Here is an 18,183-nt window from a genome sequence, read left to right on the forward strand (position 1 = left end):
ACTTCAAAAACCTAATTTGGTGATCTGTGAAAATATTTTGTGCTCCCAGTATACTGCCCTGTTTGTGTGCTACATTCAGTTATTGCTTGTCGTTCCAGAACACAAATGAATAACATAAGTGTCATATGGTCTACAAGTCCATAAACAGTATTTGTAGGTAAAGATGCATCGAGTTTGGGCGTTTATCGTGCAGTTCTCTCATTTAACGACGAGAATGTGGGGACAGTTGGGCTGCTTCCAAAGTCAGGTACACAACCTGGAGAAAATACGGTAAGAGGACGAGAATGCACTCGAAGAATCCTACCAAAGCTGGGGAGGATGAAGAAAATGCAGATGACCGAGGATATGGTGCAGGGATGTTGTGAGGTGAGTAACAAACCATGTTCATCTTTAAAGCCGGATTCCTGAGATTTAATTTTTTTAGTGATTAGGTACATTTTTTTTTTTTTTCAGGAACTTACTACCACCATAGGACAGTGAAATTTACACAATTTACATAAACTGGACTGAACAGTAATGACGCAATTTTAAAAGAAATTCACTTTGACACTGTAGAAATTATGAATTAATATGGCTGAAATAAGTGGAAAAAATTTTACAGCTAGCAAAAAACTCTGTAAAAAATAAATTTTCAATCAATTTTTCTAGAAAAATAGGTGAACGGAGAGAGACTCTTCCTCCACCGGGCCTTAAAATTTTACAACATTATCGTGAACTGTTAACGAGATAAATGTACGTAAAGTTCAGGAATTTAACATTGTAAGTCTGTAAAGGTACAATCTCCCCTTAAAACAACACTGAGTATTTTTCCCACTTTGTATATCAGCTCAATATTTCAAAGCAATGGAAATTTTACGAATAAAAATTACTCATTTTTAAAAAAATAACGTTTATTTATAAGCGAAAATTTTAGCACTGCTGCTACGGCTGACAGACAGTGGTAAGGCTGTGTGTGTTTAGCACAAACGGAGTATTGACAGAGGGGCCGGAAGGCACTCGGTTACGAATACGAGCACAGGTGTCGCACTGGCACTCTATCTGTAGTGCCGACGGGGTGCTCAGCTGCCTTCTGTGACCCACTGGTGCTCTGCAGTCAGTTGTGTAGACTGACATCTGCTGTACTGCAGTTTCAGTCACAGCAATATTATGAAAGGACAGATTGGTACTCACCATAAAATGGAGATACTAAGTGGGAGCGAGGCATAAGAGTGCCAAACAAGTGAACTTTTGGCCCAAAAGGCCGTAGTCTAAATTAGTCTAAACTAGAGACACTGAAGCACAGCTCAGTTAGACATATGACCACCGTCATCGACCAGCGGTACCAGACCACGATGAGAGGTGCAATCTGGGCGATGCAGATGAAGAGGCGGCTCAGACGGAGAAGGGGAGGGGAGCGACAGCAGGTGTGCAAAGTGCTGCTAGCGGGACGTGCAGGGACGAGGTGCAGAGAGCGCAGCGCAGCTGGCAGCTTAGGCAGAGGGCGGGGAAGGGACGGGAAAAGAGGCAAGTGGAATGGCTGCCAGCAGAACGGAGGAGCCCGCCGTGTCGCGGGACGTGCGGCGAGGCAGCGGTGCGGCCGCAGCCTGCCTGCCGACAGCGGCCGCAGCGGAGCGCCGGCTCGCCCGTGTAGAGCGCACTACGGACGTCGCCTCGCAGACCGGGCGACTCGTTTCACAGCTAGCCCAGCCCCACTTCCCACCAGAGCGGAGTAGGTGCTGGAGAGAGAGAGAGTGTACCGGACAGGTTTTCTGGGGATACGAGCCGCAAGGCGAGGCTTCGAGAGCGGGGGTCGTGTGACGGCCGACGAGGGTATTTTGTAGGTTCGGTGAGTCGTGGAATACCACCGTGGGAAGGTCGGGAAGCGTCGAGAGGTCGGACAGTGTGTGTGTACTGTGCAGCAAACTGCCCACACCTCTGTGTGCGTGCCGAGCTGCCTGTAACTGTCACACAGGCGTCGTCAGGCTACACTTGGTCCTAACGTAAGATAACTCCACATTATATATTTTGCTCGTCCGCATTTTGTAACGTAACTACAAATGAGTATCCGGAAATATTATAAAGAGGATCCTAAAATATTTTTTTTTTTTTAATTTAAGGCAGCAAGTACAAAATAAAGGGAGCAAAATGTTATACACAGCCTGTTCACAAAGTAGACTGCAGTTATAAAAGTCGAATGACAGAAGAGGGGACAGCTGTCAAGATGGGAGTGAACGTGTCGTCCGATCTGTACACCGAGCAAAGCGGTACAGGAAACGGAAGGAAAATCTAGGGAAGGAGTTAAAGTTCACAGAGAAGAAATGACCTCGGAGGTTTGCGACGACACTATAATTCTGTCAGAGATGCCAAAGGACGCGGGAGGGCAGTGGAACGGAACGGACGGCATCTCGAAAAGAGGCTAAAAGGTGAACATCGATGGAAGTGAAGCAGTGGTAACGCAGTGTAGTGGAATTAAATCGGGTGATGCTGAGGGAATTAGATTGGGAAATAACACACTAAATGTAGCTCACGAGTTTTGCAAAGTAGCTGAGGACGGCAAACGCAGCTGGCAGCAAGTGCAGCACTTGTCAGAAAGGGAAATTTATTATCTTCAAATATAAATGTAATTAGTAGGAACCTTTCTCTAAAGGTATTTGTCGAGAACATAGGTGTGGCCGATAAACGGCTGAGAGAAAGAGAGAATAGAAGCTCGTGGAATGTGATACTACAGAAAAATTCTGAAGATTAGACGAGTAGATCGAGTAACTAATGCGGAGGTACTACGCAGAACTGGGGACGAAAGAAATTACGCTACGGTCGGACCGTAAGGAAGGATCAGCCGGTACGATGCATTGTGAGACATCGAAGGACCAGCACCTGAGTATTGGACGGAAGTTTGTCAGTGGGGCAGGCGAAGTGAGGGGGAAGGGAGGAGACGAAGAGACGAATGCAGTAAGCAGGCCTCGAGACGCGGCAGAGCAGTGAGTGCGCCACCTACCTGCAGCTCGCGGACCCGGCTCTCGATGCCGCTGGCGTTGATGCGCGTCGCGTTGAAGGGCTGCTTGAGGTGCACGACGGTGCCGCTCGTCTCCACCATGGGGTTGCGCTTGTAGTGCTCGATGAGGTCCGACAGCGACTCGAAGCGGTCGCCGCCGCCCACGTCGTACGTGTCGTCCTGCGGGACACGTTACGTCGGACACGCGTTACGTCGGCCGCGCACAACGTAGCACAGCGAGCAGCTAGGTTGTCGGAGAAAGCCGAGGGATGGCGGATCGGGTAGCTTACCAGACAGGATCGGCATTTCCAGTGTCAGCGTGCAAATACGACTCGTATGTGAAAAATGGGAACACTTTTCTCGCTTGCAATTAATCTGTTCAAAGTTAAAATAAATTTTGAAAACAAATCTGAATAGTGTCGTGTCAATCAGAAATAATGTTATTTTCGTCATTTGTTAATGGAAACGAACAGTATAATCTGTTTTCTACAATCATTAAATTAGAAATTTTGTAGTTAATATTGGACTAATATATGATGATGATGCATATTCTATGTACCTACTGTACCTGGCAGCCAAAACCAATTATGCACGCGCAGATCAATTAACAGGAGGGGCTCAGGCAATTACACACATCAAAAAGAGTTTTGCATCACCCGGGTTCCCAGAACTCGTTAAGATAGACGTTGACTGTGGATATTGCATCACAGACACAGTCCCTTTGACTCTTCAGAGATGTCAATAAACGCGCGTTCAGAGATGTGAACAACCGTGCACGAGCAGCGCCTGTTAGACGGAGGGGGTCCGACAGCCGATCAGGTCCAGTCATTCCCCCATGAAGGAGGTACACGGCTCGTGTTGTCTGTGGTTCAACCGTGCCTGAACGGTCAATACCGAGGTTCCATAGCGTCCCCATTGTTACTTTCTGCTAGAAAGGGCTCTCAACAAGGGAAGTGTTCACCCGTCTCTGAGTGAACCAAAGCGGTGTTGTTCGGACACGGAGGAGATACAGAGAGACAGGAACTGTCGGTGACGTGCCTCGCTCAGGCCGCCCGAGGTCTGCTACTGCAGTGGATGACCGCCACCTACGGATTATGGCTCGGAGGAACCCTGACAGCGACGCCACCATGTTGAATAATGCTTTTCGTGCAGCCACAGGACGTCGTCTTACTACTCAAACTGTGAGGAATAGGATGCACGATGCGCAACTTCACTCCCGACGTCCACGGCGAGGTCCATCTTTGCAACCACGACACCGTGCAGCGCGGCACAGATGAGCCCAACAACGTGCCGAATGGACCGCTCAGGATTGGCATCACGTTCTCTTCTCCGACGTGTCACATATGCCTTCAAGCAGATAATCTTCGGAGACGTGTTCGGCGGCCACGCTGAACGCCTCAGACACGCTGTCCAGCGAGTGCAGCAGGGTGTAGGTTCCCCGCTGTTTTGGGCTGGCATTATGTGGGGCCGATGTACGCCACTGGTGGTCACATAAGGCACTGTAACGGCTGTGCGATACGTGGATGCCATGCTCCGACCGATAGTGCTACCGAATCGGCACAGACGAGGTGCTGGCAGAAGCAGAGCTGTGAGGACGCGGCGCGAGCCGTGCTCGGGTAGTTCAGTCAGGCCGGCACGGTAGCTCGGCGTGTTCGGTCAGGGAGCCCGTTGGCCTCTGTAATAAAAACCTGAGTTGAAGGATCAACCACCGAACTTCAACAGCATGTCCTGCGACGTCCGCAACGACCAAACATAACGATGAAAGAAATTCGGTAGAACACTTGCCCGAAAGACAAAAGTCCCGAGTTCGAGTCTCTGTCCAGCACACAGTTTTAATCTCGTATCGCCACACACACTGCTGCAGAGTGAAAATTTCATGCAGAAAATTTTATGTCGTTTTGAACCCATCAATGACTTCAAAATCAATTTTCTTTTCTTACACACCCCATAAGACAGAGTGAAAATACCCATATTTTGAGGGAAGAGAAGAGTCCATCTGGGGCACGTTAATTTTTGTCAATTTGGGACCAATTTACTCACTTTTAAATGTTTTGTGCTTCAGATCTTCATGTGTAACGTTAACTTAATAATGTCTGTACTAACTGATATTTTAAGGGTAACATACCACGTGATCAAAAAGTCAGTGTAAATTCGAAAACTTAATAAACCACAGAACAATGTAGATAGAGAGCTACAAATTGACACAGATGCTTCGAATGACATGGGGTTTTTCTAGGGCGAAAAAAACTTCAGAAAATGTCCGACAAATGGCGCTGGACAGCAAAACGTCAGTACAAAAGGAGCTGTAATGAGAGAGCAGTCGCAGTATGTTGACGTCACCTGCAAAGACCCTTTTTTGTGAAGCTGTATTACCAGAATCGGGAATGTGCTCGTTCAGCGTTACGATCCTATCGCCATAGGAAGGGGATTCGAACGGGTAAAGTTCCGTCGACAATTGCAGCTGTGGCGAGAATGATTTCGGAGTTCGAAGCCAAGGGCTGTTCAGACGATAGACCCCGTAGTGGCCGACCGAGCACAAGGCGTAATGCTGCTGAGACAGTTCAGGAAGAAATGGAGACTGCAGCGTGTTCGTCTACGCACGGGGAAGTCAGCGCTCGTGCAGTCGCACGTCGCACCGGCATTCCGTACACCACTGTTTGGTTGGCACTGAGGCGTACCCTCCGGTGCTGTCCGTACGAAATCCGTCGGCATCGTGAACTGTTACCTGGCGATTCAGTAAAACGGAGGGCATCTGCGGTGTGGCCGTTTCAAAAGATGGCCGAAGATGACGATTGGTTGAGTAACGTGTTGTGGACCGACGAAGCTCATTTCACTCTCAGAGGGTCTGTCGACTCCCACAACTGCAGGATTTGGGCTACCGAAAATCCTAGAACTGTCGTGGATGGAAACTCCATTGCACGACGGGCCTTTTTTCTTCGAGGAAATGCGTGATTCTTGTTTTGTAACTGCTGCCGTGACGGGTGAGAGGTACGCCGATATGTCACAGAATCGCATCATCCCCAGCCTGATAAACACCTGCTGGATCGTACGATGTTTATGCAGGATGGCGCTCCACCCCTTATTGCTAGACGCGTGAAAGATCTCTTGCGCGCGTCGTTTGGTGACGATCGTGTGCTCAGCCGCCACTTTCGTCATGCTCGGCCTCCCAGGTCCCCAGACCTCAGTCCGTGCGATTATTTGGTTTGGGGTTACCTGAAGTCGCAAGTGTATCGTGATCGACCAACATCTCTAGGGATGCTGAAAGACAATACCCGACGCCAATGCCTCACCATAACTCCGGACATGCTTTACAGTGCTGTTCACAACATTATTCGTCGACTACAGCTAATGTTGAGGAATTATGGTGGACGTATTGAGCATTTACTGTAAAGATCATCATCTTTGCTTTGTCTTACATCGTTATATGCTACTTATTGCTATCCTGATCCGATGAAGCGTCATCTGTGGGACATTTTTTTAACTTCTGTATTATTTTGTTGTTGTTGTTGTAATAAAACCTCATGCCATTCCAAGCATGGGTGTCAATTTGTACCTGTCTATGTACCTCAACCCGTGATTTATTCAGTTTTCAAAATTATACTGACGTTTTGATCACCCAGTATATCCAGAATTTATTCCTTAGGCTGGTATTACACTATCAAATTTCTGTGTCAAATATTTGATCAAAGTTGCGATCAAATATCCCGTCAAATATATTTTTGTGAAAGATCTTTGACGTAGCGGTAGAAGGGTTATTACACTGTCATCATATTTTTCGTCAAAGTTCGAGATGGCTGACAACAACAACTTGTTATTAACCGCACGTTGCAGGTACCACAACTGGACATTGGACTGTCTGCACATGCGGAACAGAAGGGGGGGGGGGGTAGGAAACATACCTGTGTGGAGACATGGGCTTTACGGCGACACGATAAAAGCATTCTACAAAACTTGTTACGTGCGCTTTTAGTGGAGGACGTAAAGTCGTACATCAATTACTTAAGCATGGATGAGCATACATTTCTGTATGTGCTCAGTGAAGTGTATCCTCATATGACAAAGCACAACACTCACTTATGAACTGCTAAATCTGCAGAAGACAGGCTCACTGTAACACTCCGATTCCTTGCTACACGAGAGGGTTGGGTTAGGTTAGGTCAGATCTCAGATCTTCTTAATCTGTTTTTGTATTCAGGCCGCCTCACGTTGTAAAGCGCCTTATCAGCTTCATACATCTCTATTACGTTTGTAGTTGTCGGCACACACCAATTGTGTTTACCTGCAATGTTTATAAAAACACTACGGACGACAGAATGTAGCGATGCTAGCGCTCCATGTGGTAACATGTCACACTACAGTGAACAGAAGACAAGCGACGTCTTTGATCAAATCTGCAGCGAGGCCATAGATTTGGTCAAATATTGGACGACATTTGACAACGTTCCCTGTAACACCAATATCTTTGACAAAGATATTGGACAAAGAAATTTGATAGTGTAATACCGGCCGTCGGCAAGTGAGATTAGGCAAGAGAACTGAAGTGAAACTTTATTCAGCCTCTGGTAAGTAGGCGAGGCTGAGAGACGGGAAGCTGCTTGCGTTCGGTTGAGAATGCAACGCTGACGAGAGGGAACAGGAGGCTGCCAGCTGCTGCGGCTCTGCCCGCCTACCTGGCACCGGATCATGACGTGCGTCACTCGGTCGTCGGTTCTCACGGACAGCACGTAGTCGCCCGGCTTGCTCTGCGACTCTCGCACCAGGAAGCTGCCGTTCTTGCCCTTCTCCAGGATCAGCTTCTCCGCCTCCTTGCCCGACAGGTGCCCGTGGAACCACCTGCAACACCAGGGGCGTGTGTCAAACGTGACGGGACTCCACTGCTGAGGTCACCACTCGCCAAGCTCACACACTGCCTAACCTAAACCACACACACCCGTGCCCCAGGGAGGAGTCGAACCTCCGCCGGGACCAGCCGGCCAGTCCGTGGCTGCAGCGCGGGAGGCGCAGCGCGCCGCCACCACAGCACACGACCACCACTGCTCACTCCTGAACCCTCACCTCCAGCTCGTAATGCAGCACGCCGGGATATGCTGGTCTGCCGTACCTTCCTTCGTCGTCGGCGTTGTCATTGTTGCCGTGAGGCACCGTTATACCGAGAGGAAAGGCGCGTCGAGATATGGTGACCTTCAGTCACTGACAACACACAACGGTCACGGTAGCACCTGGTTCCAGAATAGCTGCAGTACTTACGGTCTACCAACTACCCCCTCTTGACCAGCTCCCCAAAACTTAGCTCGTAACGAGATCCCTTCGAAGTAGATTGTCATAACCATCGTCTATAAAGGCTTCGTACAACGATAAGAAATGTTACAATTTATTGAATAATAACAGATACGACCAAACTGTCTCGTCTCTTCTGTTTTGTTTAACATAACTTCGTTCACAATTTTATTTCGCATTCACCACTGATTCACCGAAACGCTTTCATCAACAGTTTTGGTTGCTTGACACCAACAGTGTATGATAGTGATACAGCTTTTCTCCTCTTCATAAGTTGAAGCCCGGTCTCAATACCGCGTCCCTCGTGAGATGCGTACAGATCTATTCCGGAATTTACCACCCTGTAGGTGTACTCAGTTTAATGACGACACTTCATTATCCGCGATTTCGTGTAACTAAATGTCCGTTTCATAGTCCGATTGTACACCGTAGCTACTTAAAACTCGCCCCTATACTTTTTCACAACGCACAATTAGCACTTCTTTACTTGTTTATTTCTCACAGTAAGCGAAAAAAAAAATGACGCCGTATCATCGGCTTTGTCGATATAAAGCAAAACAGCTTAATATGCCCAATTCTACCTCTTCTTATAGGATCGGCTACCTTACTCATTAATTTACTACATATTATTTCCAATAACACTAAACAGGTATCGCCGTTATATTTTCATTGTATTCAAAAGCATGTTATTATTATTATTATTATTATTGTGAGCGCCCAAATCTGAACATATCGCGCGGCGTGCGTTTTTAACGACAGCTTTACACTCGCCCAGCCTTTATTCAGGCAATATTATATATAAATATACAGACAGGACCGAAATACCGATTCTCTACCGTAACCAATAGAGGCAAATACGCTATTCAAGTTCCGTTACATACACCTTGACTCGTAATGTTACACTGTTACGAAGTTAACGATACCGAGACAGATGAAGATGCCGATACTCTCGTCACACATTTTGTAGACGTCGACTGCCAGCACGAACACTCTCGATTCCACCTCAAAATAAGTCTGTAATCGCATCCAATAGGCTTCTTTCCATCTTGCAAATGATCATTATCTTACCTAAATCCACATTCATACAAAATTCCTGAAAATCAGTTTGAGTAAAGTTCCTGAATGCCTATAATGAAAGCATCTTTATAACTAAAAAGTGAATCAATATTTTTGAAGTACGCGTATGAATGACTTCCTAGTAAACCAACTAATGGCACAGTCAGAAATTGTCGACGCTGCTACGATTACCACCCACACCAGTAAAATTCATCACTCACCACCTCAGAACGTCAACAATCAGACCCGAAAGTCTAGTTAAGTGAACTAACAGGATACATAGCCAACAACCCTACTAAGCCACCTACTCACGTATTTACTGAGCACATAATAAAATCTTCAAATGATAAAATACCACCAGTTGTACACCTCTGTAACTCCTGGGTCAACAATAATATTCTTGTAGAGCAGCTAAGTTTTTTATGTAACTGTGAGTTGCTCTTTCATTTGGCATAACATTTATAGCTGTAACTTCAAAATAATAAATATTACACTGGCCATTAAAATTGCTACACCACGAAGATGCGTGCCACAGACGCCAAATGTAACCGGCAGGAAGAAAATGCTGTGATATGCAAATGATTGGCTTTTCAGAGCATTTACACGCCGGTGGCTACACCTACAACGTGCTGACATGAGGAAGGTTTCCAACCGATTTCTCATACACAAACAGCAGTTGACCGGCGTTGCCTGGTGAAATGTTGTTGTGATGACTCGTGTGAGGAGGAAAAATGCGTGCCATCACGTTTCCGACCTTGCTAAAGGTCGGATTGTAGCCTATCGCGAATGCGGTTTATCGTATCGCGACATTGCTGCTCGCGTTGGTCGAGATCCAGTGACTGTTAGCAGAATATGGAATCGGTGGGTTCAGGAGGGTAATACGGAACGCCGTGCTGGATCCCAACGGCCTCGTATCACCAGCAGTCGAGATGACAGGCATCTTATCCGCACGGCTGTAACGGATCGTGCAGCCACGTCTCCATCCCTGAGTCAGCAGATGGGGACGTTTGCAAGACAACAACCATCTGCACGAACAGTTCGACGACGTTTGCAGCAGCACGGACTATCAGCTCGGAGACCGTGGCTGCGGCTACCCTTGACGCTGCATCACAGACAGGAGCGCCTGCGACGGTGTACTCGACGACGAACCTGGGTGCACGAATGACAAAACGTCATTTTTTCGAACGAATCCAGGTTCTGTTTACAGAATCAGGATGGTCGCATCCGTGATTGGCGACATCGCGGTGTACGCACATAGGAAGCGTGTAATCGTCATCGCCATACTGGCGTATCACCCGGCGTGATGGTATGGGGTGCCATTGGTTACACGTCTCGGTCACCTCTTGTTCGCATTGACGGGATATTCAACAGTGGACGTTACATTTCAGATGTGTTACGATCTGTGGCTCTGCCCTTCATTCGATCCATGCGAAACCCTAAATTTCATCGGCATAATGCACGACCGCACGTTTCAGGTCCTGTACGTGCCTTTCTGGATACAGTAAATGTCGGTCTGCTACCCTGGCCAGCACATTCTCCACATCTCTCACCAATTGAAAGCGTCTGGTCAATGGTGGCCGAGCCACTGGCTCGTCACAATACGCCAGTCACTACTCTTGATGAACTGTGGTATCGTGTTGAAGCTGCACGGGCAGCTGTACCTGTACACGCCATCCGAGCTCTGTTTGACTCAATGCCCAGGCGTATCGAGGCCGTTATTACGGCCAGAGGTGGTTGTTTTGGGTACTGATTTCTCAGGATCTATGCACCCAAGTTGCGTGAAAATGTAACTTCATGTCCGTTCCAGTATAATATACTTGTCCAATGAATACCCGTTTATCATCCGCACTACTTCTTGGTGCAGCAATTTCAGTGGCCAGTAGTGTACACAGTTGAGCACGTGTCCGCTTCAGCTCTCACAGAGTGCATCAAGTTACCCTAGGCTGTCCCAGTCGTACAAAACGAGACACCCCCCCAACCCCCCCCCCCCCACACATAATGCGCGGACCTACTCTAGTGGGAGTCTCAGAGTGTTCCACCAGAGAAATGTCCCTCCACTGCTCTCGCTTACAGCCAATCGTCCGTCGCGTTATTCTCATCTCGAGGCACAATTAGTCCTGTCTGCAAATGATTCAGGCAGTGTACAAAAGGTGAGAAAAGAACCATCGACAGTGAATGATGTTTTCGTCAAAGTCACTGGAGAATCCCGACGAGGGTCGAGAACAGATTGTGAGAGGAGCAACAAAGCTTTAGACCCGGGAGGCCAAATGCGGACCTCATACTTGCAGTCCAGCAGCACCACTGTGAATCTGGGGAAGATCTCGCGACGGCCTTTCTCGATACAGAGAAGGTAGTCGATAGCGTCCGTAGCACAAAGGTCTGGAAAGCACTGGAAAAGAAGAGATAACAAGCGGGCCGGAGGAAATGTGCTGTGGAAGTCTGAGTTGTCTGCGAGTGGGGAATGAGAGGACGGTTGGCTTCCAGCTCACAAGTGATGTGAAACAGGGCAGTGTGTTGTCGCCTCTCCTGTTCGCTGTCGTCTCAGTAGAGATAATGACCAAGATGGTGGAAAAAGATAGATAAGACCGGATGAAAGATTATAGAACAGATACAAACTGTGTGGCAGTATGGAATGAAATTTAATGTAATCAAATGCGAGATACGTGTTACAACTAGAAAGAAAGACAGACCAGCCAGTGGAGTAAGGATTGGGGGTGAACGACAGAAGACGTGGCAAGCATCGAGTACTTGAGAAGTGTTAGAGAGGAAAATGGAAGAACTGAGAAAGAAATCAGTGAACACGCCAGGCAGCCACAAATAAGCATTCCTGCCAAGTACTAGGAGTCTGGTTTGGAAAAAGGATGTCTCACAAAACAGCAGAGAAGGACTATATCGAAGTTACTACATCACAATACTGACCTGTGCATCTGAGAAGTGAGTAATGAAGGAAGAAGATGCGAGAAGATTACAGGAATGTGAAATGGGAGTTCTACAGAAGTACGATAGGAGTAACGAGAGATACAATGAGGAACGAAAGGGTAAGGGAAATACTGAAAGAGCAACCTTTGCAGATCAGGATAGAAACATCCAGGCTAAGATGGGATGGGCACTTAAAGAGAATGGAAAACAAGAGGAATCTCAAAAGATACACGAAATGGAGATGGGAAGGAAAACCGAAGGATAGATGGCTGAAAGGCGTGAAGGAGTATTGAAAAAATGAGGTGGGGGCTGAACCAGAGTGAACACAGAAAGATTTTACGAAAACAAGACTGAATGGTGAGCCGTATGTTCCAAACAGATTCAGCCTTGGGCTGGAAACGGTTCAAGATGTTGACAATGATGACTTCCAGGAATCTCAAAAGATACACGAAATGGAGATGGGAAGGAAAACCGAAGGATAGATGGCTGAAAGGCGTGAAGGAGTATTGAAAAAATGAGGTGGGGGCTGAACCAGAGTGAACACAGAAAGATTTTACGAAAACAAGACTGAATGGTGAGCCGTATGTTCCAAACAGATTCAGCCTTGGGCTGGAAACGGTTCAAGATGTTGACAATGATGACTTCCTGGTATTTTTTTCTACATATGGACTTGCTTAAACTTATGAAAAAAGCTCACTCAGTTTATACTGTTAACAATATCCCCCGCTACTATATGAACGTAGCGTACCAAGAAGAAATATCAGTGTACAAAATCCAAATTTCTTAGGTTTGCATATTGATGAAAAAGTAAACTGGAAAAAGTATATACTAGACCTGCTAAAACATTTATGTTTCACTACTTTTGCCATGACAATAATTGCTAACTTTCCGGCTATGGAATACAGTCAGTTGTATTTTTTATTCACTAAGGTCTTATGGCGTAATATTCTGAGGCAGCAGTGCATAAACACAGAAGTTTTCATTGCGCAAAAAGAAGTAACTATATTTATGTGTGAGACATACACACACACACACGCACGGTCGTCTAGCAGGCGTCTCTTTATGCAGCTGGGAATACTGACCACTGCCTGTGATAAATTAATATGTCTCACATATTAAAGATCAAATTATACTCTTTACATTTACTTGTGTTCGACTTTAATTTTTTTAATAATTGTCCAGACGTTTTCAGTTGGTGAGAGAACTACAGAATGTGCTGGCCAGGGCAGCAGTCGAACATTTTCTGTATCCAGAAAGGCCCGTACAGGACCCGCAACATGCGGTCGTGCATTATCCTGCTGAAATGTAGGGTTCCGCAGGGATCGGATGAAGGGTAGAGCCACGGGTCGTAACACATCTGAAATGTAACGTCCACTGTTCAAAGTCCCGTCACTGCGAGCAAGAGGAGACCGAGACGTGTAAGCAGTGGCAACCCATACCATCACGCCAGCTGATACGCCAGTATGGCGATGACGAATACACGCTTCCAATGTGCGTTCACCGCGATGTCGCCAAACACGGATGCGACCATTATGATGCTCTAAACAGAACCCGGATTCGTGCGAAAAAATGACGTTTTGCCAATCATGCACCCAGGTTTGTCGTCGAGTACACCGTCGCAGGCGCTCCTGTCTGTGAAGCAGCGTCAAGGGTAACCACAGCCACGGTCTCCGAGCTGATAGTCCGTGCTGCTGCAAACGTCGTCGAACTGTTCGTGCAGATGGTTGTCGTCTTGCAAACGTCCCCATCTGCTGACTCAGGGATCGAGACGTGGCTGCACGATCCGTTACAGCCGTACGGATAAGATGCCTGTCATCTCGACTGCTAGTGATACGAGGCCGTTGGGATCCGGCACGGCGTTCCGTATTACCCTCCTGAACCCACCGATTCCATATTCTGCCAACAGTCACTGGATCTCGACCGACGCGAGCAGCAATGTCGCGATACGATAAACCGCATTCGCGATAGGCTACAATCCGACCTTTAGCAAGGTCGGAAACGTGATGGCACGCATTTCTCCTCCTTACACGAGGCACCACAACAACGTTTCGTCAGGGAACGCCGGTCAACCGCTGTTTGTGTATGAGAAATCGGTTGGAAAACTTTGCTCATGTCAGCACGTTGTAGGTGTAGCCACCGGCGCCAACCTCGTGTGAATGCTCTGAAAAGCTAATCATTTCCATATCACAGCATCTTCTCCCTGTCGGTTAAATTTCGTGCGTGCAGCACGTCACCTTCGTGGTGTAGCAATTTTAGTGGCCAGTAGTGTAGTACGGTGTGGGCGAAACAAAAGTGGCGACAGGGCCGAGTTGCAGGGTACAAAGTAACACAGGAGAGGGAAGGAAATGGAGAGGTAATCTGACCGTAGCAGGCTCTGAGTGGCCACCACCGACCTCTCGGCACTTGTGGGCCCTGGTCAGCGAGTTACTGAGGGCGGATCGCAGCGGGACTGTTCTGAAATTGCTGCAACCTCTTCCGAAATGTTGTGCTGCAGTTCTTGAAGACTGCGGGGGCTGCTGCGATACACCTTAAGCCTCGAGAGCGCCGCAAGCAAAGTAGTCGCACACCGACATCTCGGGTGACCAGCTGGGGCCTTCGTGACCCCAGACTGACCTCTGCTCACACCCACGTCCGGCGCTAGCACTGTGTGTGTGACGTCAGAGGTTCGGCCGGCTGCCTGGGCAGCCGCTCCGTCCTATTGCAAGTAGCTGTAGCTCTTCTCCTTGTCCGTTGATGCTGCCACAAATTCACGTCGAACCGTGTCCACTGCTTCGGGACACCTTTATTCGTCCCAGCCAGTAGTAAAAACACCAGAGCGTGAAAACAGACTACTGGGAGCGTGTATTGTCTTCGAACACTATGAACTACCACGACGAAAACGACTGACAGTCAACACCGATTTAGAAGGCATCGTTCTTGTGGAGCACAACTAGCTCTTTACTTGCACGAGGTGCTGAGTGCTATTGACAAGGGATTTCAGATTGATGCATTTCTGGCAGGCTTCTGACACTGTACCACACAAGGGGCTTGCAGCGAAATTGCGATTGGTAGTTTCCTGTCAGAGAGGTCACAGTACTTAGTAACTGACGGAAAGTCATCGGATAACACAGAAGTGATTTCTGGCATTCCCCGAAGCAGTGTTACAGGCCCTTTGCTCTTCCTTATCTGTATAAACAACTTGGGAGACAACCTGAGCAGCCGTCTTGGGTTGTTTGCAGATGACACTGTCGTTAATCAACTAGTAAAGCTATCAGAAGATCAAAACAAATTGTAAACCGATTTAGAAACGATACCTGTACGGTGCGAAAATTAGCCCTTGACCCTAAATAATGAAAAGTGTGAGGTGATCCAAATGGGTGCTAAAAGAATCGGTTAAACTTCGGTTACACGACAGATCAGCCAAAATAAAATATCTAGCAATTACAATTACGAACAACTTAAATCGGAAGGGACACAGAAAAAATGCTGTAGGGAAGGCTACCCAAAGACAGTTTTATTGGTAGGATACTTAGAAAATGTAACAGACCTACTAAGGGGATTACCTACAGTACGCTTGTCCGCCTTGTTTTCGGTGCGGGCTCTTTAACGGACAGGACTCACGGAGTACGTCGAAAAACTCCAGAGAAGGGCAACAAGTTTCGTACTATCGCGAAATAGCGGAGAGAGCGTAGCTGAAATGATACAGGATTCGGAATAAGACGTCGTTAAAACAAAGGCGTCTTTCGTTGCGGAGCAATCTTCTCACGAAATTCCAATCACCAACTTTCTCCTCCGAATGCGAAAATATTTTGTTGACACCGACGTACATGGGGAGAAACGATCGCTACGATAAAATAAGAGAAATCAGAGACGAGATAGGAATAATAGGAAATTGTGAAGGTGGGTCGATGAACCCTGTGCCACGAACTTTAATGTGATTTGCACAGTATCCATGTAGATGTAGATGATGACCCAAAGAGAGTAATTTAAAATGTTATTTCTCTTAAAAATTAAGATTCAATATTTGTTCATTAACATTTCCATTTTTAAATTAATAGGCAATTTAAACAAAACCGAAAGGGAGGTACGACTACCGAGATCGCAAACAGTGGTTTAATAATAACAAGATTTTTTTTTTACGCCCCGAGTCCAGCTATGATCGACTGCGTTGATAAGTCGTACCAGAAAATCGCTCAAATATTCCTGTTTTCCGGCGCGATTCTTTCGAAGCTATTTTAATGTAAATCGCGCTTGATGCTTCAGATTCCCTATGTCCGGGCAATCAGCTTCGAATGTTAGCATGTCCGACAAAACAAACAGCACTTCTGACTGACACACACACACACACACACACACACACACACACACACACACACACACACGGTGGGGTGAGCGGTTGAGTTTGGTACCATTGCAAGTCCCACTGCGGGGCTAACAGATTTTAATTAAAATTTTTTTCGGACCCAGTGTGTTGTTTTCCTGATATTTCGATGCCTTCAGATAATCTAGACACCTTGTATGTACGATTTTACCACGAATAAAGATATCAGTTGCGTTCGGCATTCAATTAACAGATACAAAACATATAACAACTCGAAATGATAACTAATTCAAGACCCTACGCTGTCGACAGGCGTTGACGTACGTCAACGGGGACAGCTGAAAATGTGTGCCCGGCCGGGACTCGACCCCGGGGCCTCCTGCTTGCGTGGCAGACGCTTCTTTTCTGCCCACATTTTGTTCGGTGTTTTTCATAGCGTTTGGTGTGGGCGGACGCCAGGAGACATCCGTTCACGTTGGTCGTCGATTCCTTTACTCAGTCTTTTAGTGCAGGGGGCGAGCAGCCCTCTGACCGAACACGCCGAGCTACGGTGCCAGCTGTCCACCTGCGCCAGGGACAGCGCGGCTGCGGCAGGCAGTTCATGCCTTGCACGCTGCCCGCCACACCTACATTGCCAACTAAATGTCCACACACTACATTCGTAGAGACCCTATTTTTTACTCGCGGCAGACAATCCTACAGAGTCCCGTAAGAGTTCGGGCAATGCGTTTGCATCCAGCTCGGAAGTACCAGATCAATGGCCGGTTAGCCTTAACTATACGACGAACATATACCGTCCTCATAAAATAACTTGCGTTTATCTTGTAATAAATATACAAACAGTCGCACTGTAAGTAGCTAAAGCACAAAAAAAAGGTTCGGATTCGTAAATGTTTCGTCACAGATTGCTAAATTTTCGCCATTTTCGCCAGCAATACCAGCACTGCATCTAGGTACACTTGCTCCGCAAGATAATATTCCGGTAGACCTCCATCTGAAGATGGTGACCATGCAGTGGCTCGAAAACACGTTCGTAATTGAATAAATCGTAAAAAAAAAGCGACTGGTTGCATATTTATAACCAGATAAACGCCAGATTAATTCACACTCGCAGTTCGTCTTCCACAATGGACGTACCGAATATAATAACTTTACTGTTTGTGTGTTCGAAGGTACTCAAACTTTTGATATTGTTTTACGGTAGGTATATTTTAAACTCTCAAGGGGAGGAAATAAGCTAACAGGGAAAGCACGAAATAAAGTTTAAGCTTAGCTATTACGCTTATTTAGAACCCGTGACTACTGATTGAATGTGTGTGTGTCGCGTTCAGTACAGAGATGTTGTTCTTATGGTCTTCAGTCCTGAGACTGGTTTGATGCAGCTCTCCATGCTACTCTATCCTGTGCAAGCTGCTTCATCTCCCAGTACCTACTGCAGCCTTACACCCTTCTGAATCTGCTTAGTGTAGTCATCTCTTGGTCTCTCTCACGATTTTTACTCTACACGCTTCCCTCCAGTACTAAGTTCGTGAACCCTTGATGCCTCAGAACACGTCCTACCAACCGGTCCCTTCTTCTAACCAAGTTGTGCCACAAACTCCTCTCCAATCCTATTCAATACCTCCTCATTAGTTATGTGAACTGCCCATCTAATCTCCAG

General features: G+C 47.0%; 1 protein-coding gene across 4 annotated transcripts in view; it reads right to left on the reverse strand.

The window, feature by feature from the left end:
• LOC126295476 (tyrosine-protein phosphatase non-receptor type 11-like) overlaps window positions 1–18,183 on the reverse strand; it is a 308,013-nt gene that overhangs the window by 42,674 nt on the left and 247,156 nt on the right. For all 4 annotated transcript variants that reach the window (XM_049988023.1, XM_049988022.1, XM_049988024.1 and 1 more), the window contains 2 exons: window positions 7,642–7,804; window positions 2,975–3,151 (listed from right to left, as the gene is read on the reverse strand). In XM_049988023.1, the coding sequence (XP_049843980.1) occupies window positions 2,975–3,151; window positions 7,642–7,804 (340 nt within the window). The remainder of the gene's footprint in view (window positions 1–2,974; window positions 3,152–7,641; window positions 7,805–18,183) is intronic.

The sequence above is a fragment of the Schistocerca gregaria genome, chromosome 11 (assembly GCF_023897955.1).
Source record: "Schistocerca gregaria isolate iqSchGreg1 chromosome 11, iqSchGreg1.2, whole genome shotgun sequence".
Lineage (NCBI taxonomy): Eukaryota > Metazoa > Arthropoda > Insecta > Orthoptera > Acrididae > Schistocerca > Schistocerca gregaria.